The following is a 25,390-nucleotide window of genomic DNA, read 5'->3' on the forward strand; positions in this document are numbered from 1 at the left end:
AGCTAAAAAAATTCATAGATAATATTACTAGTAAAAATCCATAAAATGATTGTGAAACAGAGAATTTGGTTTCCTTAAAGAGCCTGACTGAGACGGTATATATGTGAGAAGAACTGGATGGAGATGTAAGCTGGTATTGTGGTATTGTGGTGATTTAACCACAAATGCCTTCCCTATTTAAATATTCCAATCAGTACTGTTAGTACACATACCTCGCAGAATTCTTTCCTCATGGCAACGAAGAAAGTCCCAGATTCTAACAGTGCCGTCATCAGAGCATGTAGCAAATTTATTATCCGTGGGTGAGAAACTGTTACATGAAGACACACAGCAGGGGAAAGAAGTCAGCATTTAACAGATTATCTGTGCTTCTCAGACAGGGAAAAAATAAAAACACTGTGCTGCGTTATAAACAGGAGAGGGAAGTATCCAACAGTGAAGAAGCCCTTAAAGAGAATGTTGTCAGCTAACCAATGTATCTCATCAAAAGAAGAATTCAACAATAACTGCTTCTTAATTTTCAGTCATTAATATTCAGAGAACTTTACAAGTGTATTAATGGAACTAGTGCTACCTGTGCTCAAGCAGTATACTATATCCTACTGCACCAAGAAAAAACATGAAGTTGATTTAAGTGTAGAATCTAAATGAATTCTATTTCTGCAATATTCCTGCAGTTTCTTAAATCACATAGGAATACTGCTCAAAAAATCAGCATCAGCTTCTGCCTCAAATACTTAACAAGCTGGGGGAAAAAAAATCAGGAAGGCTATTTAAAGACTGCTGTTAAATATATCTATACACGATGTTTCTCATTTAAGAGTTCTGGGGAAAACTTTCACATCTTCTTCCTGGCAAGCAATCCCATGAATGTTGTACCTTTTGAGGAAAACTTTTTAACACAGGGACACTCAGATTTGTGTTTAAAGGCAAAGAATCTGCTACACAGGAGATCGCCATTATTTCTTCCTATAGTGAAAGACCGTAAATTTTCTTAACTAACAACTCCCTTGAACTTTTGAATCCTCTATAACTAAGAAAGGACCAACTGTGAAAACTCAATGTATGGCAGAACACTAAGGCAGAGTCTCAGCAGAAGCATGTTTATCCGTGTTAAGATTCTGAAAGTAGAAACAAGTGACTGCAGTTGAAGATGTTTCTATAAAGTTGAAAACCTCTCATGCATGGGTGGCACAACCATAAAGAATGCTGCTTAGCTTTATTCTGAGGCTGCAGCAATTCTTCCGGCTTGTTTTTGAAACTTTTTCTTGAGCTTTACTATACATATCTCATTGATATGTAAAAATATACAAGTCACTGAAAATACTTTTTAAACTCCACTCATACATTTGGTGTAACTGATGTTCTCAACAGTGAATCAGGTCCTAGAATCTTCTTGACAATGGTATGCTTACAGTTTCAAAGCTTGAAGAACCCATTCATTAATCCATTAATGTTTGCCACATCCAGAGTTATTTGTGAGTTTTTAGTCCTACTATACTTTCCTTTTGAAGTCGTGGCATAACCAAGCCAACCAGGTCTTCATTTAAGCCTTTTTCTCGTATTTTGTGTGAACTCTGAAGATGTTTTCTGTAGGCTTTAGATTTTATTCAGTTGTATAATTAAAGACTGAATTCTTTATTTGGAATGAAATATTCTTGTCTTACACAATAGATAATAAAAGGAATACGTATACATATTATTAACCATAAATGAAAAGAGAAAACCAGTGCAAAATGCGGCAGACAATACATCTCTAACATATTGCAAAGGCTGATACCAAGACAACACTACTTCAGAAAGGTGCCAGCAAAATGGTGAATGTGTGAAAACAAAGAAAAATACTGTGTTTATAGGGTGCAGAAAGTTTCCCAGAATCTGACAGAGCCCATGCATCTTTGCACCCAGAATACACTTAGAGAATAATTTAACCATGACAATAGGGACTACAGAAAATGGTATATTGTGTATAAACCTGGCCTCTCTAATCGCCTCCTTATGTGCCTGGAACATCTTGACGTTGTTCATGTTCGACTGCCAATATTTCACATATCCTCCGTGGTCTGCTGTCAACATCCACATGTCATTATGTGACCAAGTCATGGCCCTCACTGGGCTATCGTGGGCCTGGGAAAACAGAAACATTTGTACATGTTGGAATACATGATGTCAGGCTTTTACAGGAGCATGTATTAATTCACAACAATGATTTGTCCAATTATAAGGTTAAAATGTCAATAAAGCAACTATATCTCTGCTACCATCTGACTACTGTTACCTGTAATATTGTTTCGAAATTGAAAGTGAGTCCATTCCACAAGGTAAACTCCCCACTAGAAGCTCCAGTGACCAACCGTCTTCCTTCTGGAGTCCACTGGGGAAGAAAAAAAGACAGGTTACAAAAAGTAACAAACAAGCCCTCACCCCCAACATTAACTATTTTGAAAAAACTTATAACGTTGTTATAAAATATCTAATAATTGGCAGTAAGGAGACAATACTGACTTCCACTTAAGCATAACTCAGTTTATAAGAAAAACTTTGTTAGAAAAGAACTTACATTAATACAATGCTAGGAAAGCTCTAGCAGTTCCGCTCAATTAAGGAAAGTACAAATTCTGAGTGCATTTATAAGTATTTGGTTAAATTACACACCTATCAACACCAAAGAGCATTTCAAAACAAAATATGCAAAAACTCAATTTCCTAAGACACATGGTAGGCTAACATAAATAAGATGTCAGTTACCAGAAAAACTCAAAGACTAATTTGGTTTATTACAACTGCCAGTGGACCAATTCAGGCAGAAACAATAGTATAGCAGTAAGTACCAATTGAAGGACATCAAAACTATCACACTTTTCCTGATAACTAAACATATTTTGTTAAAAGGGGAAAGAGGGAACAATTTTAATATCTTCCATTCACAGTTAACAGTGATCTACTCTCAAAAAAATATGAGTCTGTTACTAACACAAAACCAATATTTTGCCACAATTTGCTAAAGGAAACTGGTGACCTATCCTGATCAATTGAAAACACAATGTATTTTTTCTTAGTTTCCATTATAGATTACACACTCTCCTTAGAAGATATAAATATACACAAAAGTTAACAGAATGATCCTATTTTCTAAAATAAAAAAAGAATATCAGAGTTGAAAAATACTCATATGTTTATAAGAACAATAGAATGAAATATATAAAATGAAGACTATATTTATATGGTAAAGTATACAGATATACATGACCTGGCTTTTTATTGCTTACCAGCAGATCATGATTTTGATAATTATAAGTAAAATTTTCCTGCTCTCCTACTGTCTATTTCTGCTAGGACGTATTCATTTTGCTCTAATGCCACATTACACAAGCGCTGTTCTTCACCTGCTTATTATTTTTCCCTTAAATCTTAATTGCGCAAGTTGGATTAGTAAATAATGTATGTTTCTATAACTAAGATATTATTATGCAGCCAGTGCATTCTAATTTAGCAAATCATAAAACATACTATTATCTATGGGAATATTAATTGACTGCATAGAGAAAAAGATGGGTAGACGTTTTATTGCAAATACATCCAATTTTTTTTTAAGATTTATTTATTTATTTATACAAGCACTGGGTACAGTAAGAAGCGCGGGAGGGTGAGAGAATTCACCAGAGCCAGAGCGGGGAACAGGCAGAAGGACTGAGGTACACTGCTGAGGGGAGCAGTGGGCGCGGCAGGAGAGGTCTGCGTGCCATGTGGGACCCTCACCGGCAGCCGGGGATCGAACCAGCGCTGCAGAGGCTGCTGGCAGCTTTGCAGCCCAGCGCTCAACCGCTGCGCCACCAGAGGAGGCCCTCCATTCAAATTTTATCTTAAAAATTTCAGTGAAAATGTACTGTGTACCTACTATATACCTTCATGGAGCTGACAATTCACCTCTCCTGGGGTGTTTTCCTTCCTAGTAACACTTAAGAGTTTTCATTCATCTTGAAATACCATTTTCTAAACAGTACTAAGGGCAAGTCTGAGATTACGAAGGAGTATATGCATGGCCAGAAATCTATGGCAATTACAGCTTTTTTCCGGCGGTGACGACCTCCCCACGAGAACATGCCTCTCGCAAAGGATCTCCTTCATCCCTCTCCAGAAGAGAAGAGGAAACACAAGAAGAAGCGCCTGGTGCAGAGCCCCAATTCCTATTTCATGGATGTGAAATGCCCAGGATGCTATAAAATCACCACCGTCTTTAGCCATGCACAAACGGTAGTATTGTGTGTTGGCTGCTCCACTGTCCTCTGCCAGCCTACAGGAGGAAAAGCAAGGCTTACAGAAGGATGCTCCTTCAGACGGAAGCAGCACTAAAAGCACCCTAAATCAAGATGAATGAGAAACCATCCTAATAAACAAGTTTTGGATAAAAAAAAAAAAAAGAAATCTATGGCAATTACAATGTGAAGAAAAACAATCCAAAAGTAGTACCTTACTGAATGTGGATATATAGTGGATAAATGATTATTAGAAAATAAAATTATTGGCAATACATGGGTTTTTGTCATATATATTTAAAGTTTTTCTTTGCCCTGCTAAATATATTTGCAGACAACTCAGGATTAATTTTTCCAAAAACTATTCAATATAATACTTACCCTAACAACAAATACTGGACACTTCACTTTATTTGTTGATGTCCGAACAAATTTCGTTGTTACTGCATTCATAGGATTATTCAACATACCTATAGGTGGAACCAGCTACCAAAAAAAAGGGGGGTGGGGGAGAGAAGAATTGGATTTTAAGAGCTCTTGATTACTCAGGATATAGCAGGGAAATTATTTCAACATTTAAAGACTTTAAAAACTATCACAGATTTTAATTAGGCTATGTTAATGAAATGAAGAAAACCAAGATACAAGAAAGTAAAATGCAGGCCTCCATGGTGGTGCAAGGGGTTAAGACGCAACCTATGAAGTTATCCACAGCCACTGCAGCACAAAAGAGTTCGATCACCGGCCAGGGAGCTACCCACATGGCACAGCAGACCTCTCCTGACTCGCTGCTGCTCCCTCCAGCAGTGTATTTCAGTCAATCTGCCTGTTTTATTCCCACTCTGTCTCTGGTGAATCCTCTCACCCCCCACATTTCTGGCCTGTACCCTGGTTCTTATATACATAAATATTTTTTTAAAAAAAGTAAAATGCCCATTTATTCCTAAACAAATGATAAATCAAGTATCAGATTTTCCTGAACAGTTCAAAAAGTTAACACAATTACACATGTTCACAGTAAGTCAAATTTTAAATTAATTTTCCTATTCATAGACTTTGAAGCAGTGTAATCTTTTCCTGTACACTGCTTTAAGCCCCAGAACAAAAGTTCATGCAACATTAAAAGAAAACTTTTCACTGAGATAGACAATAGCCCATGGTTTATAGCATTGTATTCTATTACCCTTTTAAGAATGTTTTGTTTCAGTAACGTTAAGTGTAAAAAGAAAAGCCCACGTTTCAATTTGAGATCACATTATTTGCAGGTTCAAATGTCTAACCACGTAAGTTTTATAAAACTAGTTTGACATATTTTGTACTTACATCATTATAATAACCTGCATCAGGTTGAATTGCCCGCATATCTCTCTGGTCTCTTTGCCATATCCTATTCTGTCAAAAATAAATAAATTTAGTAAGTATTACATGGTCAATTTGAAGCTAAGCCAATTAGTAACAAAATGTAAGCTATTATTAAATTGGGAGAAAAAAATTTCATTACATTCTAAAACACAAATAACAGTTCTCTTAAAGAGAGCTCCTCTCTTAATTCTATTGACATTGTTAGAATTTTCCTCCTCTCTTTATTCACACGATGCCCAAGCAATCATCCAAGATACTGCTGATCCCAACACATTCTCACTCATACCTTAAAAAAAGGACTAAGGAGAGGAACAGAGACATCCCCAATTCCTTCACACTCCTCAGCACAATTATTTTGTCCTTGGTTTCCTCATTCCTCCTAAATTCTCCTAGTCTAAGTTTTCCAACTGAAATACCCAGGAAAACTTAAATCTGTCTTTACCTCTAGAAGAATTTTCTCCTCATACATGCTTGCAACATACTAGTAATTATGCCCAATGTGCAAACTATCTATAGTAAGTCTCATAATGAAAAGCAGACAAATTTTTTAGCAGGCCAGAGCAGACCAAAGCCAATTAAAGTAACAGGGGTTAGTAATGAAAAGTAAATCACAGGCTAATTCCTGAGTTAAGACATATAAAGAACTCAAAGGGGAGAAACTGACAGATTTAGGCAAACGTCTATTTTGCCACAGAGTTGATTTCCCCATAGGACTTTGGCAGGTGCTCAACAGTCAAGTTGAATCCTTTCCCTGATCACTACAAGCGACCTACCAAAAGGGGTTTGGAGAGTCTATGCTCCTATTGCCACTATTCTGATACACAAAATTCTAAATGCATGTTCTCATAAAAATATTCCTATGTTGGCAGTCTCTTAACATGTAACATACATTGTGGGTTTAACAAGTGTTTTAAGGTTGGCCAAGAACCCTCTTTTGAGATTTGTTGTAAACCATTAAAACAAAGCCTATTTGCTAAATGGAGTATAGCTTTAATAATTTTTGAGATGATTAATGTACAGAACAAAATAACTACTTATTAAAATGTGAAAATCCACTTTATCCCACTAATTCAAGAAACACAGATAAACTTATTAGCCTGCATTTAAAAAATTTTATTTTTTGAAAAACCAAAGGTCACCTGAAGCATATTAAGTTGACTTACCTCCAAATATTTAATTACAGAAGGATTATAGTCTATGGTTTTTCGGTTTACTGCTTTTCTCATTCGCTTTCCATCAAAAGTAAGCTGTTGCATTGCTTGTTGCTGTGCAAAATCGGGTCGCTTATAGAACAGCTGTCGAGGTGCCTGGTGTTGGAACCTTGGCATATGGAAAAAACGAGGAGGAGAACCAATTTCTGTAGCCATGGTGGTGTTTTCGTTCTAGGACACTAGGGTAGGGAAAAAGTACTTTCACTACAAATATCAGCATTGCAACACTGTATGAAAAATTTTAAATGACACTTTTATTTATCTTCCTTTTGCATTGTTTCTAGCTATTAGTCAACCTATCTACAAAAAGAACTATTAAAATTAATGGCTAGGTACAAATTTGGAAAAGGCCAATTCACAGAATAAGTACTGTGGAAGTATTTGCTGAACATTCAGACTAATGAAAGGAAACCTACAATTTGTAACAGTTTGAGTTTTGTGCACTGGCCCAGCTGGGGAAGAAGGGTTATGGAGTGGGGAAAGGTGGGCTCACTGAGAATATTCACATTTTTTAAATGAAGTTCAACTATGTTTGTCAAATCATTCTAAGACCCCATTTAACACAATAAATAGTCAAATTGTATAAAATTTTAAAACCTTAGTTTTACTGTTTTAAATTTCCTAGGAACACTGTAGAGGAATAAACTACCTTACTTCATATGAAAGCTAAAAGTACATCTAATTTCAGACTTAAAGTAACTTCCACAGAAGCTTAGTTCTTAGTATATACGTTTACACACTTACATAAGCAACATTAAGCTTACATCTGAACAGAAAAAATGTTATGAGCTTATAATTTCCCAACTTCCATGCTCTACAATTAAATTTACATTCCAATAATATAAATATATGATTTAAAAACACACTTTTATTATATTTCTTAAATATACTCTGAAAAACACATAAGGGATGTTAGAAGCTTTTCCAGATTTTGTTTTCCATTTTTTGTTTTAAAAGATCACATTTTTCATTATTCTTCTATATTCTTATACAAGTCTCATATCACATTCAAGACATTAAAGGACTTAAAAGTTATGATTTTCGGGCCTCCCCGGTGGCCCAGCGTGTTGAGCACAGTGCTGTGAAGCTGTCCTCAGCCTCACAGTGCAGGTTCAATTCCCAGCGGGCCAGGGAGATTCCCACATAGCACAGCAGACCTCTCCTGTCTCCCCACTGCTCCCCTCAGCAGTGTGTTTCGTCAGTCTGCCTATTCTGCTCTTTGCTCTGTCTCTGGTGAATCTTCTCAGCCTCCCGCGCCTCTGGCCTATACCCCAGCTCTTGTAAAAAAAAAAATAAATAAATCTTTAAAAAAAAAAGTTATGGGGCCTCCCCAGTGGCGCAGCAGTTGAGCGTTGGGTTGTGAAGCTGCCCGCAGCCTCTGCAGTGCCGGGTTCGATCCCCGGCTGCTCCCCGGCCACCGGAGGAGGGTCCCACATGGTGTGCAGACCTCTCCTGCCGCCCGCTGCTCCCCTCAGCAGTGTACTTCAGTCCTCCTGCCTGCTCTGCTCCCCGCTCTGGCTCTGGTGAATTCTTTCACCCTCCTGTGCTTCTGACTGTACCTAGTGCATGTATAAATAAATAAATCTTTAAAAAAAAAAAAAACAAACATTGAAAAAAAAAGTTATGATTTTCTTGGATGAAAATGAATATATTCTTAGTACTACTTCATTAATTCTTGTCACTTTAGTCTCTCCTGAAACCATTTAATAATGTTAGAAGACCAGTGGGAAGAAGTGAAGGGAGAAGAATGAAATCCTGAGTCCCACAACATTAAAAACAAATAGTAAAATCAAACTGTTTAATATGTATTATTTCCATTACTCTGGGGCAATTGTAGTCAGCCCTTGATGAATGTTAATTTGCAATGAACTGAGAAACATTCTCTCTCTTAGAGCTGTGGGTGAGTTAAATCAGAATATACAAAACGCACTAAGCATTTGACTCAATAAGGCTAGTGAAAAAAATCTATTTACTCCAACTAAGTTTCAGCATCTAAATTTGAACTAATACCTGCAATTCACATGGCTAAGCCAACAATTCTAAAAGAGTACTTCTTTGAAAAATATATTTTGATATTATCATTTTTTCACATTACAATCATCAAATTTCTGGTTTTATTAGACTAAAACAATCCTAATAGCCTAGCTTCTAATGCTGATGTCAAATGGGAATGGACATATATCTATATGCATTTTAAAATGAAATCAGGTACTTACACCTGCTACAACATGCAAGAATCTCAAAAATATGTAAGTGAAGGAGTAAGACATGAACAGTCAAATATTGTATGATTCCTCTGATATGAAAAATCCAGAGAAGGCAGCTCCGCAGTTGCAGGGACAGGGGAAGAGGAATGGGATTTCTGTTGGAGGTGATGAAATGTTTTGGAATTAGAGGCAGTACAACATTGTAAATGTACTAAGTGGTGCTGAACGGAACACTTTAAATGGCTAAAACAGTGAATTTCATGACATGTGACTTCTACCTCAATTACAAAATGGGAATTTAATCCTTTGAAAACAAACAGGCAGTGGATAAAACTTAACAGTCAGGCAGTGGATAAAACATAACAGAAAGATACTGGTGCTGAACTTGGGTGATGTGCACATGGCTATACAGCACTAACCAAGTGTCAAGTGTAAGGAAAATGACTAAAGTCAAATGTAAAACAATCAATCTGTTGTTGCTAACACTCTTGGATAATTCATACGGTAAAACTAGAGAAAAATACCTTCTTTTAAGACCTTTTAGGGGATGGGAGAGAGTATCTTTCTATTTACAAATTTGTTGAGTAAAACTTACTATGGAAAAAAAAGGCCTTTACATTTTCCTTGAATGGTCAAGTACTACTTTGTATTCTAGAAATAAAGGTCCAGCATGAAAGGGAAAAAAGGGGAAAAAGTACAATCATATTCAAAATCACAACAAAAATGTATCTCCTCGCAACACAGCAATATCTTCACATGTCCCTTACTTTTTTTTTATAAATTTTATTTTTATATTCCCCATACAATTGCAACCCCCTTATTTATTTTTTTAAAATATTTATTTATTTATCTATTTATACAAGCACTGGGTATGGTCAGAAGCGCAGGAGGGTGAGAGAATTCACCAGAGCCAGAGCGGGGAGCAGAACAGGCAGAAGGACCGAGGTACACTGCTGAGGGGAGCAGCGGGCGGCAGGAAAGGTCTGCGTGCCATGTGGGATCCTCCTCCTGTGGCCGGGGAGCAGCCAGGGATCGAACTGGCACTGCAGAGGCTGCGGGCAGCTTTGCAACCCAGCGCTCAACCACTGCGCTACAGGGGAGGCCCACATGTCCCTTACTCTTAAGTTTCACTTCCCGCAAAACACTGTTATTTGCCCAAAATCAAGAGAGCCTCAGAATTTTAGTTATGGTCTGACTTGTGTGCCTCCCTTAAAAAATTCACTTGTAGGGGCCTCCCTGGTGGCACAGGGACACAGGCTATCAAGCTATCACCAGCCACTGTGGCATGAGTTCAATCCCTGGCCAGGGAGCAACCCACATGGTGCAGCAGACCTCTCCTGTCCTGCCTGCTGCTCCCCTCAGGCAGTAGAACCGCCTGTTCTGCTCCCCACTTTGTCTCTAGTAAATCCTCTCACCCCTGGGCTCCTTTGGCCTACACCCCAGTTCTTGTATGCATAAATAAATAAATCTTTAAAAAAAATTCACATGTTGAAGTTCTGAAAAACACTCCAGGACTGCAGAGTGTGATTATATTTAGAGGCAAGGCCCTATTTCATATGTCTGGTACACTTACTAAAAAAAAAATTAGGTTCGGGGCCTCCCTGGTGGCACAGGGGTTAAGACGCAACCTATAAAGCTATCCGCAGCCACTGCAGCATGAGTTTGATCCCCGGCCAGGGAGCTACTCACAAGGTGCAGCAGACCTCTCCTGTCTCGCCTACTGCTCCCCTCAGCAGTGTATTTTGGTCATTCTGCCTGTTCTGTTCCCCACTCTGTCTCTGGTGAATCCTCACCCCCCCAGCATCTCTGGCCTATACCCCAGTTCTTGTACACATAAATAAATAAATCTTTAAAAAAAAAAAGTGTCATTCGGGTTTCACTCAGGAAATTACTTCAAGGATAGAGGGAAACAGACAGACAGGTGTAGAGATATAACCAAATACAGAAATAAAGGGTTTTATGCTTCACAAAAATTATTACTGTATTTCTATTCTATAGTACTAGAAATCTCAACCAGATCATCAGGTTTGTCTCCAAAGCACATTCATTACATTTCTAGGGTGGAATGCGCGGAAGGGACATAGAGGGGTTAGGAAAGACGGGGGAGTTGAGAGAGAGACTGAGATCGGAGAGAGAAGGAATCTGCATATAGACTGCAATGGACAAAAATCCACCTGAAACACTGCGGTCATCAGATCTTTTTCTTACACAAACATCTTCTACTTTTCAAGAAATCACAATTTTTATGTGCATATACCGCACAGCATATCATGCTGCTTCTCTGAGCGTCATTTCAAAGTTCAGAGAAGAGATTTTAGATGTTGCGGTGTCTGACCCCATTTCTATTGTTGGCAACCACAAAGACTAGGAGATTCACAGTTGTTCGCAGCATATTCTTGGCTTTACAACTCTCAACTATTCTCTCAAGTCAGGAAAGCAACTCAGCTTCTCTGCATCTGTTTTCTCAACCTGCACAGTGGGGTAGATTATTGAAGACAGAAAAATTCCTTTTGTACAAAGATACTTTTTGCATGAAATATATACCTTTAGCCAATCTAGTAACTAGTCTGTTGAACAAACTAGAATATCCACACTTATTTCCCTCGTTTGTGTGTGCAAGCCCTTAACCACCATAATAATCCATTTTATCCCAACTATTAGAAAATAACTTTTTTTTTAAAGATTTATTTATTTATTTATACAAGCACTGGGTACAGTCAGAAGCACGGGATGGTGAGAGGATTCACCAGAGCCAGAGCGGGGAACAGAACAGGCAGACTGACTAACTACACTGCTGAGGGGAGCAGCGGGCACGGCAGGAGAGGTCTGCGCGCCATGTGGGACCCTCGCTGGTGGCCGGGGATAGAACCGGCGCTGCAGAGGCTGCGGGCAGCTTTGCAACCCAGCGCTCTACTGCTGCACCACCGGGGAGGTCCGAAAATAACTTCTTTTATGACCTCAACTCTGTGATTTACATTTGAAGATGGAAAAGTAGATTTTAAAAAATCATAAAAGCTTTTTTTTTAAAAAAAAAAGATTTATTTATTTATTTATTTATTTATACAAGCACTGGGTACAGTCAAAAGCACGGGAGGATGAGAGAATTCACCAGAGCCAGAGGGGGGAGCAGAACATGCAAACTGACTAAGTACACTGCTGAGGGGAGCAGCAGGCGCGGCAGGAGAGGTCTGTGCGCCATGGGGACCCTCGCTGGGGGCTGGGGTTTGAACCGGAGCTGCACAGGCTGTGGGCAGCTTCACAGCCCGGGGCTCTACCGCTGCACCACGGGAGAGGCCCCTCATAAAAGCTTTTCTTAAAGAAGTCACTACAAATTTCACATTGTAGAATTGCACTAAACAGTAACTCATTTTATAGAATCTTAACCTCTAAAGTAATAAAAACTATACACAAGTGCTGACAAAACCTCAAAAACTGAAGCTAGAGTGGGTAGTAAAATGAACAGGGAAAGATTCATGAGAGAAGACAAACTGGCAATCATATAGAAAGATTTATTAATATAGGATAATGAGCAGTTATCACCAAAACCACAGAGGCAGTGACTAGTTATAGCCATGAATACATGCACATTCATGAATCGTTGAAGTTTGAAAATCCCTGTGGCCTGGGAAAAGAATGAGAAATGCAATTCATTTCAAGAAATAACTAGTGGGCACTGCTTCTGTTTCTCTCAATCTCTCTCTCTCTCTCACACTCACACACCACACACACACACACACACACACACACACAGAGTCTGCTCTCAAGAGAATGGCAGTTAGACTTTTGAGTGCATAATGCTAAGCAACATAAGTCACTAGGAAAAATACAAAAATAGTATGATCTCACTTATATTGTATGTATATCTTGCCAGAGGTGCAGGGGGCGAGAGGATCCACCAGAGACAGAGTCAGGAGCAGAACAGGCAGACTGACTGAAATACACTGATGAGGGGAGCAGTGGGCGAGAGAGGTCTGCTGTGTCATGGGGGTTGCTCCCTGGCCGATGATACTTGTGCAATGGCTGCTGATAGCTTCATGGTGCTGAGATTTAACCCTTTGTGCCACCAGGAAGGCCTCAAATGTTTAAATGATAAAAGTAATCTTTAATGCCTGCTTTGAAAGCTCAATAAAAACATCTATTCTATGCCAATCACTATGCTAAATGTTTATATATATATATACACATACATATATATATGTATATAATTCAATTCTCATAATGTTCCAGGGCAACCCCAAGGTGAAATAGGTTGGCGGGACTGTGAGTCCTCACCTGTGCGCTAAAAAGGGACCCAACTGTAGGTACACATAAAAAGGTTAATAAAGGGGTTATTTACAAAAAGGGGAAAGTGAAGAAAGGAATAACTCAGGGAGCAAGAGGGAGAGATAAACTGGTGAATGTGTCCTATCAGTTCTGCTGAGCTGGAACCCCAACAGCACAGTGAAAGCCAGCGAAAATCCAAGCACCCCCAAGGCCCACATCTAATTATATATCAAGTCTGGCTGCTTAACTCCACCCTCAGTTTCCAGCAATCCCCCCTCCCCTGGGTGCTGATGATATTAAGGGATTTGCAGTCCTTGGTGTCTTGGAGGTCTTTGGCCTGGGATGGGGGTGGGGTCCATAAAACCTGTCTGTGGAGCCTGTTCAGGACATCCTTTCCCCCCAACAATAATAAACTTCTAAGAGATGTATTTTTTTTTTTTTGGCCCATTTTACAAATACAGAAGCAGTGAAGGCAAGGGAGAGGAGGGGGCGAGAATGTGACTATGGGATAAAGAAACCTGCACCATCAACCATTTTCAAATGAGACAGTCAGTGGTTATTAGGTACGGATATTCTCCCCATCATCAGCATAGAAAGCAACAAGGTTTTCCTATTTTTACATTGTTTTGTAAACTAAATAACATCAATTTGTCAGCTGGGCAAACTAAGTCTCATTGTATTAGTGAGTCACCTTTGCAAAAGACAGACAAAAAAATACGCTACACTTCCCCCAGATAAGTAGCCGTAACTTACATCCCAAATTCCTTGTAAGATGTCAGCAGTTCCCAAAGCCAGGATTTCTTTTTTTTTTTTTTTTTTTTTGGGGGGGGGGGTACAGGCCAGAGATGCGGCGGGGGGGGGGGGGGGCGGGGGGTGAGAGGATTAACCAGAGACAGAGCAGGGAGCAGAACAGGCAGACAGACTGAAAGCACCGCTGAGGGGAGCAGCAGGCGAGACAGGAGAGGTCTGCGGCGCCGTGTGGACATCTCCCCGGCTGGCCAGGATCAAACCAGCGCTGCAGAGGCTGTGGACAGCTTTCACAGCACTGCGCTCAACCACCTGTGCCACCAGGGAGGCCCCCAAAGTCAGGCTTTTAAGGCTCTCTTCATTCGGATTTAAAGGCATGGGATATAAAATGCACAGCAGATATTTAATATTCCTACGTTTTCAAGAAAATATATTTTCTATCATTTGTCATTCTATTAAATTAATATTTTATATATTTTTGTTTTTAAAGCAGTTTTACGTTCACAGAAAATCTAAATAGAAAGTAGTTTCCACCCACCCATTTAAGTAGCTCATCCCCCAACATCCAACATCAGTTAGGTATTATTTGTTAAAATCCATGAACTAACACTGATGAAACATTATTTCCAAAGATCATAATTTACATGAGTAAATAGCTGGTGAAATGCGGGCCTCCTGTCGGTATTTGTTGCCAAGTGATAAAAATTTTGAGTTTCAAGCAAAAACCAGAGTTTGGAAACTTTCTCTGTCATATGAGATTGAGTTTCCCAGTAATTAGTAGTTTTTACAATGAGACCCATGGTGATTCTGATGAACATGAAAACCTGGAAACACGAAAAAATCTCTGCTATGCATTTTATATATCATACCTTTAAATCCAAATGAAAATATCTTAGGGTTTTTTGGACAAATAATATTCAGACAGGCTTCTACTTAGCAATGTGCACTTAAGATCCCATCATATCTTTTTCATTACTTGAGAGCTCAAATTCTATTTCTGAGCTCTTAGTGTTGAAAAATACTCCACTGGCTGAATGTACCAGGGTTGACTGATACATCAGCCTCTGAAGGACATACTGGTTCCCGTATGTAACAGGGGGGTCCCCAGGAAATGAGTAGGTTCCAGGTTTCCCGCCCCACCCACAGGAGGGCAGAGCTGAGCCAGGAGGAGAAGTCAGAGAGGAGACTGGGGAGGGAAAGAAGAGAACAAGGAGGCCTGGAGGAGGCGTGTGCAGCAGACACACGCTTCTTGGTCCTGGCCTGGGTGAAACTGGTATGAGCAAGAGAACCATGGAGAGGTTAATAAGGGCAGCGCTGATCTAGATTTTGTTCTTTTCCTTCCAGAGTTGTCTGGCTGTTTCTGACCCTAAGGCACCAGTAGGTGCCTTAGACCTGTGGCAGCTTTCGGATCTCCGAGGCCCTGCTCTGGGCCAACCCTGTTTGGCTGGGCATTCACCCACGAGGAGATGGGTAACTTTGGGTGCTTGATTGAGAATCTATATTCTTATCCATTCTTCCCCTTTTCTGCACTGCACACCAATTGTATGCAAGTTCCTTTCCATTAAAGGCCTTGCACACTAGAGTTTAGTCTTGATGCGGCAAATGGCCAAGCCTATTTTTATTTTTTTAAAGATTTATTTATTTATTTATTTATATGAGCACTGGGTGCAGTCAGAAACACGGAAGGGTGAGAGAATTCACCGAGCCAGAGCGAGGAGCAGAGCAGGCAGGAGGACCGAAGTACACTGCTGAGGGGAGCAGCTGGCGGCAGGAGGAGAGTTCTGCGCGCCATGTGGGACCCTCGCCCGGTGGCCGGGGAGCAGCCGGGGATCAAACCGGCGCTGCAGAGGCTGCGGGCAGCTTCGCAACCCAGTGCTCAACCGCTGCAAAGCCTATTTAGAGCAGGCAGGTTTGGGGGTTTTGGGGTACCCCTCTCCCTGTCCACTTCTAAAGTTTGGTAATTATAAATAAAGCTGCTATATACATGCATGTGCAGTTTTTTGTATGCATTATTTTCAAATCATGTGGGTAACTACAAAGAGGATGACTGCTGGACCCCACCGTAAGACGTCGTCGTCCTGTAAGACACTAACACACTTTTCCAACGTGGTTATACCATTCTGCATCATTACTGGGGGTAACCGGCAACAAGGAGCATTCTGATTGCTCCACATCCTCATCAACATTTGGTATTCCAAGTGTTCTGGATTCTACACAGTCTTAAGAGGCGTGTGGTGGTATCTCGTTTCAATTTGCAAATCCCTAGTGATGTCTGATGATGGGCATCCATCTATATGCTTATCTGACATGGCTCCATCTTCTTTGGTGAGATGTCTGCTCAGATCTTTTCCCCATTTTTAATTCCAGTATTACTTTCTTATTGTTATGTTTTTTCCTTATTGTTAAGTTTTAAGAGTGAAGCATGGTGGCCTGAGATAAGCAGCCTGGGGGTCTTAGTAACAACCTTTTTGCTCAGTTCCTGATATACAACAGTCCCCGGCATGAATCTTGCTTCACGTTAGACCATGAGGCAGAATGGACCCATGATAGTAACTCTACTCACTCCTTGGTATGCAACTATACGACTCACCTTTTGGTATGCAGCCGCATCATGTCTGACCATGCACAGCTAGCTGCCAATGCAAACCCACCCGGAACCTTGTAGAAACTGAAAGTGTATATAAGCCCATGACTTCCTACAAACAAGGATCAGCCTTGGGATACGAATCCACTAAGTCAGTACCAGTGCATTAACCCTACTTCTTGTTAGCCCTGGCGTCCACAATTCCTTTGTGCCTTATAACAAGAGCTCTTTGTATTTTGAGTAAGTCTTTTACCAGATAAATCTTTCGCAAATGTGACATGTCTTCTCATAGCCTTGGTTTATTTTTAACACTGCATGTATTTAAATTCACCTTTTAGTGTACATTTCTATGTCTGGACAAATGCACAGGATCATGCAACACCCATACTGATGATACCAAACAGTTCCATCGTCCCCATATATCCTTCACACTGACCCTCTGTTATTGACCCCCACCCCCTACCTCCTAGTCCCTGGCAACCACTGATCCATTTCCCATCACTACAGCTTTTATCTTTTCCAGATGTCATATAAATGCATTTTGTAGCCTTTTGCCTGGCATCTTTCACAAAATGTATCATCCATGTTGTTGAAACTATCAATAGTTCCTTTTTTAAAGTGTTGAATTCTACAGGGGTAGCACAGTTTATTCACTCATCAGTTCAGGGGCATTTGGATTATTTACAGTTCTTGGCACTCTGAACAAAACTGCAATAAACACTCATCTTCTTAAGTAAGTACCGAAGACTGAAAAGTGCCAGGCCGCGAAAGTTTGTGTTTAACTTTATGGGAAATTGCCAAGCTCCTTTTTTCCGAAGTTGCATTCCTACCAGCAATGTAAGAAATGTTCCGGGTACTCTAAATTCTCACTAATATAAAATTTGGTAATGTCAGCTGGGGGAGGGAAGGATGCCAGTTTGGCTTTTTAATCATTCTAATAGGAGAGTAGTATTTTCTCATCGTGGCTTTAATTTGCATTTCCACTATATGACGTAGAACATCTTTTCAGGTGCGAGGTTCTTCTTATACTCTGCGAAATCCTTCATCAAATATGTAACCTGCAAATATTTTCTCAAGTCTGCCAATGCCACTGCCAGTGGCACTGCCACTCTTTACAGTATCTTTCAAAAGGAAGTTTTTAATTTTAATGAAAACCAATTTACCAACTTGTCATTTTGTGCCCTGGGTCCTACCTAAAACATCTTTTAAGTCAAGGTTATAAATATAGTATTTTTTTTCTGCTAATCTCATTTTAAATTTGTTTTAAAATCTATGATCTATTTCCAGTTCATTTCTATATGACTTAGGATTCTTTTATCCTTATATGGTGTTAAATTGAATTTTGATAGTTTGCGTCTTTTAAGGAATTGATAATTTCACTCAAGTTGTCAAATTTGGGGATACAACACTTTCCCGTACCATTTTAATGTCTGTAGGGTCTGTAGAAATTTCCTCTCATTTCTGATACTGTTAACTTGGGCTTCCCCCTCGCTCTTCTCTCCCCACTCTCTCTGAGCAGTATGTCATCCTTTCAAGTAAAAACTAGATTCCATGAAAAAAGTAAACATAATTAGAGAATTTTCCTCAAGAGAAATGCAAATGGCTGACTAGCATATGAAAAAATGTTCAACATCACTTGTAATCAGGGAAATGCAAATCAAAACTACAATGAGATACCACCTTACACCAGTGAGAATAATGGCACATATTAAAAAAAAAAAACAGCAACAACAAATGTTGGCGAGGATGTGGAGAAAAAGGAACTCTCCTGCATTGCTGGTGGGAGTGCAAACTGGTCCAACCACTATGGAGAGCTGTATGGAGATTTTCTTAACCTACTAAAGATGGAGCTTCCATATGATCCAGCAATTCCACTCCTAGGTATTTACCCAAAGGACACAGAATCATTAATTCCAAAGGGCACCCACACCCCTATGTTTATAGCAGCACTGTTTACAATAGCTAAGCTATGGAAACAACCCAAATGCCCAAAATAGATGACTGGGTCAAGAAGATGTGTTATATATATACACCATGGAATACTATTCAGCAATCAAAAAAGATAAACCCATGCAATTTGCAGCAACATGCATGGGGCTGGGAGGGATCATACTCAGCGAAATAAGCCAGAAAGAAAAAGAAAAATACCGGATGGTCTCACTCATAGCAGGAATTTAGAAAACCTAAATAAGGAACCAGGAAAAAGACTAATTATAATAAAGTAAAAATCAAAATCAACAACCAACTACAAACCAGAGACACACTTGGGGGGAGAGGAGGAAGAAAGGAGGAATTAGGGTCAAAATAAGGGGGGTGGGAATTGTATGGGGACTATAACCAGGATGAAAATGCATACATTGCGCAAAAATGAAAAATGATGTAAGAATTATATAAAATAATAAAAAAAAATTTCCTCAAGAGAACTGCAATAATTCTCTAGATAGAAGTGCCTTACCCACACTTCCTATTTCATTACACACTATATATTATTCTGCTTGGACTGCCAATACACATTACCACAGGCTGAGAGAATTTATTTCCTCACAGTTCTGGAAGCTGAAAATCTGAGTCGAGGTCAGAGTGCCAGCAGAGTCAGGTTCTGGTGCAAGCTCTCTTCCAGGCTTGCAGATGGCCACCCTCTTGCTCTTTCCTCATATGGCAGAGAAAAAGGGATAGGAGTTCTCAGTGTCTCTTCTTACAAGGGCCCTACCTTTATGATGTCATCTAAACCTACCTGTCTCCCAAAATCCCATCACATTGGGAATTTGGGTTTCAGTGTAAGAACTTTACAGGGGGGCTCCCTGGTGGCACAGAAGTTAAAGACAGCACTATCAAGCTACCACCAGCCACTGCAGCGCGAGCTGGATCCCTGGCCGGCCAGGGAGCAACGCACATCTTGCAGCAGACCTCTCCTGTGGTGCCCACAGCTCCCCTCAGCAGTGTATTTCAGTAGATCTGCCTGTTCTGCTCCCCGCTCTATCTCGGGTGAATCCTCTCACCTCCCACACCTCGGGCTTACACCCCAGTTCTTGTATGCCTAAACAAATAAATCTTTAAAAAAAAAAAAGAACTTTACAGGAACACGTTTCAGTACATGTAGCACACTATATTTAAAAACAATATTCAAGGTTGATGTTTAATTATTTCTACTACTTTATCAATGACATTCTCAAGTGAAGTTGGCTTTTAGCTTAACTACCAGTGTGAGGTGCTAGTAACATACTACGACTTCTAGTACAGTTTAGTACCACTACCCTGAATCATGTTAAAGAGCCAGCAGTATATTATTTGCTTTTTATGCCGTTGACAAATGTCAACACAAAATAACTTAGTATTATCTCAGAATTATTATGAAACAAGTTCTGATCTCACTTTGAGAACTTATTACTACCTTAAAGTTAAATAACTATACAGAAATTTTTATAAACTGCTAAGTGCATCAGCATTTTAAGGTACTATAACTAATTCCTCACAAGAGATATAACCAATATTAAAACTTGATCAATTCCTAAATTTCATAATTCAGTGATGAAATGATCAAGCTATGCTTTCACTTGATGTATATGAACCTTAAAAGGAAATAGCTGAAGAACCCATGAAATGGCACTTTATGTAGAGCAGAAGCAGGAGCGAATCTTTTGCAAGTTCACCTACCATGGCTAGGATGCAACCAGCTGCAGAACATTTCCTATGAGCAGCTGAAGCAGCAGTTACAGTGCCCAGCAGCGACAGAGGCTAAATCCAGGCCTGTCAGTACTCTCTGCTAAAGGCCTGCCCAAGGCCAAGGAGACGGCCCCACTCATGGAAACAAGATCATTCTGGCTGAGATGGTGGGCGGCTACAAAAGCAAGATTCACTCAGGTGGAGACCAAGCCAGAGACGATCCGCTACTACCAGGGTAACTTCTCTATCACCTGCAAGCCCATGAAACCCTGCTAGTCAGGCTTTGGGGCCACCTGCCTCTCACTTTAACCCCCCCAAATAACCTGCAGGAATCGTAAAGCGTCAACCTTCTCATTAAAAGCAAAGGGGAAGATGTTTGAATAATATGAAGTTCTAGGGCATCTAAGAAAGAAAAAAAAACTACCTTGGTTGTGATAAAACAATAAAAAAGCTAATAAATAGAGCCAGCCAGTTTGTAAACAAACTCATTTGGCAGGCAGACGTCACCTACAGAAACACATGATGAAAATTTTTAATGCCAGAGGCTCCAATAAATTCAGTCTCTAAAATAAACCAATCCTGTCAGGCAGACAATTTTTTTTTTTTAAAGATTTGTTTATTTATTTATTTATTTATTTATACAAGCACTGGGTACAGTCAGAGGCACGGGAGGGTGAGAGAATTCACCAGAGCCAGAGGGGAGAGCAGAACAGGCAGACTGATGAAGTACACTGCTGAGGGGAGCAGCGGGCGGCAGGAGAGGTCTGCACGCCATGTGGGACCCTAGCTGGCAGCTGGGGATCGAACCGGTACTACAGAGGCTGCAGGCAGCTTCACAACCCAGCGCTCAAACTGCTGCACCACCGGGGAGACCCGAAAAATTCAAATCTTAAAAAAAAGACATGTATGGAAAATTTTCAAAAATTTTTACAAATTACCTGATCTAAGTAAACAAGACCAACAAGATAACTAAATGGCATACATGAGCGTTGACTGGATCTTGGTTTGAAAACTCAGTTATCATAGACTGAATGTGAAACAGATATTGCATAATAATCAGGACAGTACTGCTAATTTTCTTAGGTGTGATATTGCATGCTGATGCACTGTGTCAGGATATCTGCAATTACTCAGTTGCTTTTTTTTAAAAGATGTATTTATTTATGCATACAAGAACTGGGGTGTAAGCCAGAGGTGCAGGGCGGGGGTAGGGTTAAGGGCAGGGGGGTGAGGGGATTCACCAGAGACAGAGTGGGGAGCAGAGCAGGCAGGTCTACTGAGATACACTGCTGAGGGGAAGCAGTGCAGAAGACAGGAGAGGTCTGCTGCGCCATGTGGGTCAGCTCCCTGGCCAGAGACCGAACTTATGCTGCAGTGGCAACAGTGGCTAGTAATAGCTTGATAGTGCTGAGACTTTAAACCCTGCACCACCCATATATTCATGTATATGTATTTGAAGACAGAATGCTACAGGTTGAATTATAGTCCCTCAAAATTCCTATGTTGACATTATAAACCGCAGTAACTCACTGAGACATGGTGTCAACTGCAAACGTAAATACTTAAGATGAGATCATACTGGGGCAGTATGAGTCTCTGATTCATTATGATTGGTGGCCTAATAAAAAAGGTGAAGGAGAGTACATGTAAAAACTGGAGTTATATTGCCACAAGTCAAGGAGCTACCAGAAATTAAAAGAGAGGCCTAGAACAGACCCCTCCTAAGCATCTTTAGAAGAAACAAGGCCCTACCCACATCTAACCTCCAAAACTGTAACACAATAAATATCTATTATTTAAGTCACTCGGTTTGGTAGGGCAGTTCTAGCAAACTAATACAAATTTTTAATGTAGGAGGCACGTGCATGGTATTAGTGATAGTATTAATTTTTCTTCTTTCCCCACCCACCTCGGGTGCATCCTCTTCATGAAGTGATCCTGTAGTAGATCCAGGGTGTGCTCAAGTAACAGTGTCCCCACCCAGCAGCAGCCCACAGAGACCGTGCTCAGTGCTGGGGTCAGGCCTGGCTCAGAAAAGAAAGAAAATCTGCCTTAAAACCAGTCTGGCATTGGCTTTCCCATGTAATTCAAAAAGTCCTGCCCTGCCTTTTTGGAGAAACTTCATTAAAGCAGGGAGGGTCAACTTCAGGGACTCCCAAAGTGATGAGGACATTAGGAAGAGAGGTCCAGCACACAAAATGGAGTTGAAGTCCAACTGGAACTGGCCCTGACAAGGTTGGCACAGCCAAAGACCTGTTCTGCCACCTCTGCTGCGTGTACTGAGCAGCAGTCCTGGCTTCAGTGAGCACAGAAAGTCTGCAGTTTTTATCCTAGGTCTGTGCAAAACATGCAAGAGAATTTTCCTTTCTTTTTCTTTTTCAAAGAAAGATGAGATTGGCTAGGTTCTTCATCAGATTTTATACATTTTTTTTTCCCTTGCTCATTTCATTTGGGGGAAGGAATTTAAGCTGTGTTGGGGTTACTAAGATTTTGCTTTAGATTTCTGCATTTATGGTCATGAGAGGTATTGATCAGTATTTTTCCTCTGGTTTTGATATTAGGTTAATACTGGCTTCATAAGGAATTTGAAAGTATTCCCTCTCCTTTTATTTTCTAAAAGAGATCACAGGGCCTCCCCGGTGGCGCAGCGGTTGAGCGCTGGGCTGCGAAGCTGCCTGCTGCCTCTGCAGTGTCGGTTTGATCCCCCGCCACGGCGAGGGTCCCACATGGCGCAGCAGACCTCTCCTGCCGCACCCACTGCTCCCCTCAGCAGTGTACTTTGTTATTCTGCCTGTTCTGCTCCCCGCTCTGGCTCTGGTGAATTCTCTCACCCTCCCACGCTTCTGACTGTACCCAGTGCTTGTATAAATAAATAAATCTTTAAAAATAAAATAAAATAGGGCCTCCCCGGTGGCGCAGCGATTGAGCACTGGGTTGCGAAGCTGCCCGCGGCCTCTGCGGCACCAGTTCGATCCCCGGCTGCTCCCCGGCCACCGGAGGAGGGTCCCGCATGGTGCGCAGACCTCTCCTGCCGCCCGCTGCTCCCCTCAGCAGTGTACTTCGGTCCTTCTGCCTGCTCTGCTCCCCGCTCTGGCTCTGGTGAATTCTCTCACCCTCCCGCGCTTCTGACTGTACCCAGTGCATGTATAAACAAACAAACAAAACAAATAAATAAATAAATAAAAACATGCCTCTATTAAAAAAAAAATTCAAATAAAATAAAATAAAAGAGATCACAGAAAAAGAATTGGTATAATTTCTTCCTGCCATGTTTGGTAGACTTCATCAATGAACCCATGCAGGCCTGGTGCTTTCTGTTTTGGACCGTTACCAGTCATTGATTGAATTCTTTCTCTCTCCAGCTTTCCCACCATAAAGCAATTGCCCAAAATCTTCAAACATACAATTATTCATAAGACAATAAGGCAAAGAACTATAAAAAGTATATGCAAAATATTATAGGATTCTGGGTACATACCCAGAGAAATGAAAGCTGGAATACAAACATATTTGTACAGTCATGGTCAAAGCATTACTCACAATTGGTAAAAGGTGAAAAAATTAAATGTCCAAAGAATTAATAAAAAAAGAAATGTGGTACATACATTTAATAGAATATTTTTGGGTGTTCCTGGTGGCACAAGGGGTTAAGTCTCAGCACTATGAAGCTATTCGTAAAAACTGCAGCATGTATTGATCCCAGCCGGCCAAGGAGCTAACCGGCCTAACCGACACCTCTCCTGTCTCTCCCGCTGCTCCCCTCAGCAGTGTATTTCGGTCAATATGCCTGTTCTGCTTCCCACCCTGTCTCTGGTGAATCCTCTCACCTCCCACACCTCTGGCCTATATGCCAACTCTTACATGAGTGAATAAATAAAAATGAATCTTTAAAAAAAAAAAAAAAACAAGAAATTCTGATATATACCTTAAAGATATTATGCTAAGTAAGCTGCCACAAAATTATACATACAGTAAGAGTCCTTTTATTTTTAAAGATTTATTTTTTATTTATGCATACAAGAACTAGGGTGTAGGCCAGAGATATGGGGGGCAAGAGGATCCACCAGAGACAGAGTGGGGAGCAGAACAGGCAGATTGACTGAAATACATTGCTGAAGGGAGCAGTGGGTGAGACAGGAGAGGTCTGCTACGCCATGTGGGTTGCTCCCTGGCCAGGGGTCTAACTCATATTGCAGTAGCTGGTGATAGCTTGATAGTGCTGAGACTTAACCCCTTGCGCCACATGGAGTTCTTAAGAGTCATCAAATTCAGGGGAAGAAGTAGACAGGTGGTTGTCATGGACTGGGAGAGAGAAATGGGGAGTGTAAATGTTTACTGGGTAGTTTCAGTTGGGAAAAATTGGAAACACTTTGGAGATAGATGGTGATAGTCCACATGAATGTACTTAATGTCACAAAGTATGTACTTTAAAATGATTAGAAATTTGTTATGCATATTTCACCACAATTACAAAAAACAGATATGGAGCTCAGCAAGTTTTCATTAAGTACATGATGAACTTGGGCCTCCCTGGAGGCACAAAGGCTTAAGCATTGCACTATGAAGCAATCCACAGCCTCTGCAGCACGAGTTTGATCCCTGGCCAGGGAGGTAACCCACATGGCACAGCAGACCTCTCCTTTCTCACCTGCTGCTCCCCTCAGCAGTGTATTTCAGTCAGTCTGCCTGTTCTGCTCCCCACTCTGTCTCTGGTGGATCCTCTCACCCCTCACCCCCATATCTCTGGCTTGTACCCCAGCTCTTATAAGCATAAATAAATAAATCTTAAAAAAAAAAAAAGGTATGTGATGAACTGGTAAGTGCTCACTGAAAAATTATTTTTAAAGTGCTGAGGGAAGAAACAAGAAGTCACGGTGAAAGACACAGATGTAAAACAGAAAGTTTCAAGTGAACTAATTTATGCAGAAATAGAGGCAGGGATATACCCCACAGAGAAGGGAAAGAGGGCACTTCCAGGCAAAATAAACAGCAAATAGAAGCAAAGGGGAAACATCAAGTGTCTTTGTTTTAACTGAAATACAACTGACATACAATATTATAAATTTTAGGTATGCTGAGTATTTTTAAGTGGTTCAT

General features: G+C 40.5%; 2 protein-coding genes across 5 annotated transcripts in view; one reads left to right on the forward strand and one right to left on the reverse strand.

Moving 5' to 3' along the window:
- WDR33 (WD repeat domain 33) overlaps positions 1-25,390 on the reverse strand; it is a 107,070-nt gene that overhangs the window by 62,196 nt on the left and 19,484 nt on the right. For 3 of the 4 annotated variants that reach the window (XM_037523133.1, XM_037523135.2, XM_037523136.2), the window contains exons 2-7: positions 6,782-7,008; positions 5,580-5,648; positions 4,638-4,742; positions 2,279-2,374; positions 1,976-2,127; positions 213-310 (exon numbers count right to left, since the gene is read on the reverse strand). In XM_037523133.1, coding sequence (XP_037379030.1) covers positions 213-310; positions 1,976-2,127; positions 2,279-2,374; positions 4,638-4,742; positions 5,580-5,648; positions 6,782-6,985 — 724 coding nt within the window. In that variant the 5' untranslated portion in view covers positions 6,986-7,008. Of the gene's footprint in view, positions 1-212; positions 311-1,975; positions 2,128-2,278; positions 2,375-4,637; positions 4,743-5,579; positions 5,649-6,781; positions 7,009-22,202; positions 22,464-25,390 lie in introns of those variants that run through there. The other variant, XM_037523134.2, reaches the window with a different exon arrangement.
- LOC119255715 (40S ribosomal protein S27-like) lies at positions 4,080-4,382 on the forward strand. Its single transcript, XM_037523137.2, has one exon. The coding sequence runs from the start codon at positions 4,102-4,104 to the stop codon at positions 4,351-4,353; it is 252 nt and encodes an 83-aa protein (XP_037379034.1). The 5' UTR covers positions 4,080-4,101; the 3' UTR covers positions 4,354-4,382.

This window comes from Talpa occidentalis, unplaced genomic scaffold, assembly GCF_014898055.3.
Source record: "Talpa occidentalis isolate TD23 unplaced genomic scaffold, MPIMG_talOcc4v2.1 talOcc4.3, whole genome shotgun sequence".
NCBI lineage: Eukaryota > Metazoa > Chordata > Mammalia > Eulipotyphla > Talpidae > Talpa > Talpa occidentalis.

Excerpts from the sequence above, each read along its gene's own strand:
- LOC119255715 (XM_037523137.2), top strand. The coding sequence starts at position 4,102 with ATGCCTCTCGCAAAGGATCTCCTTCATCCCTCTCCAGAAGAGAAGAGG.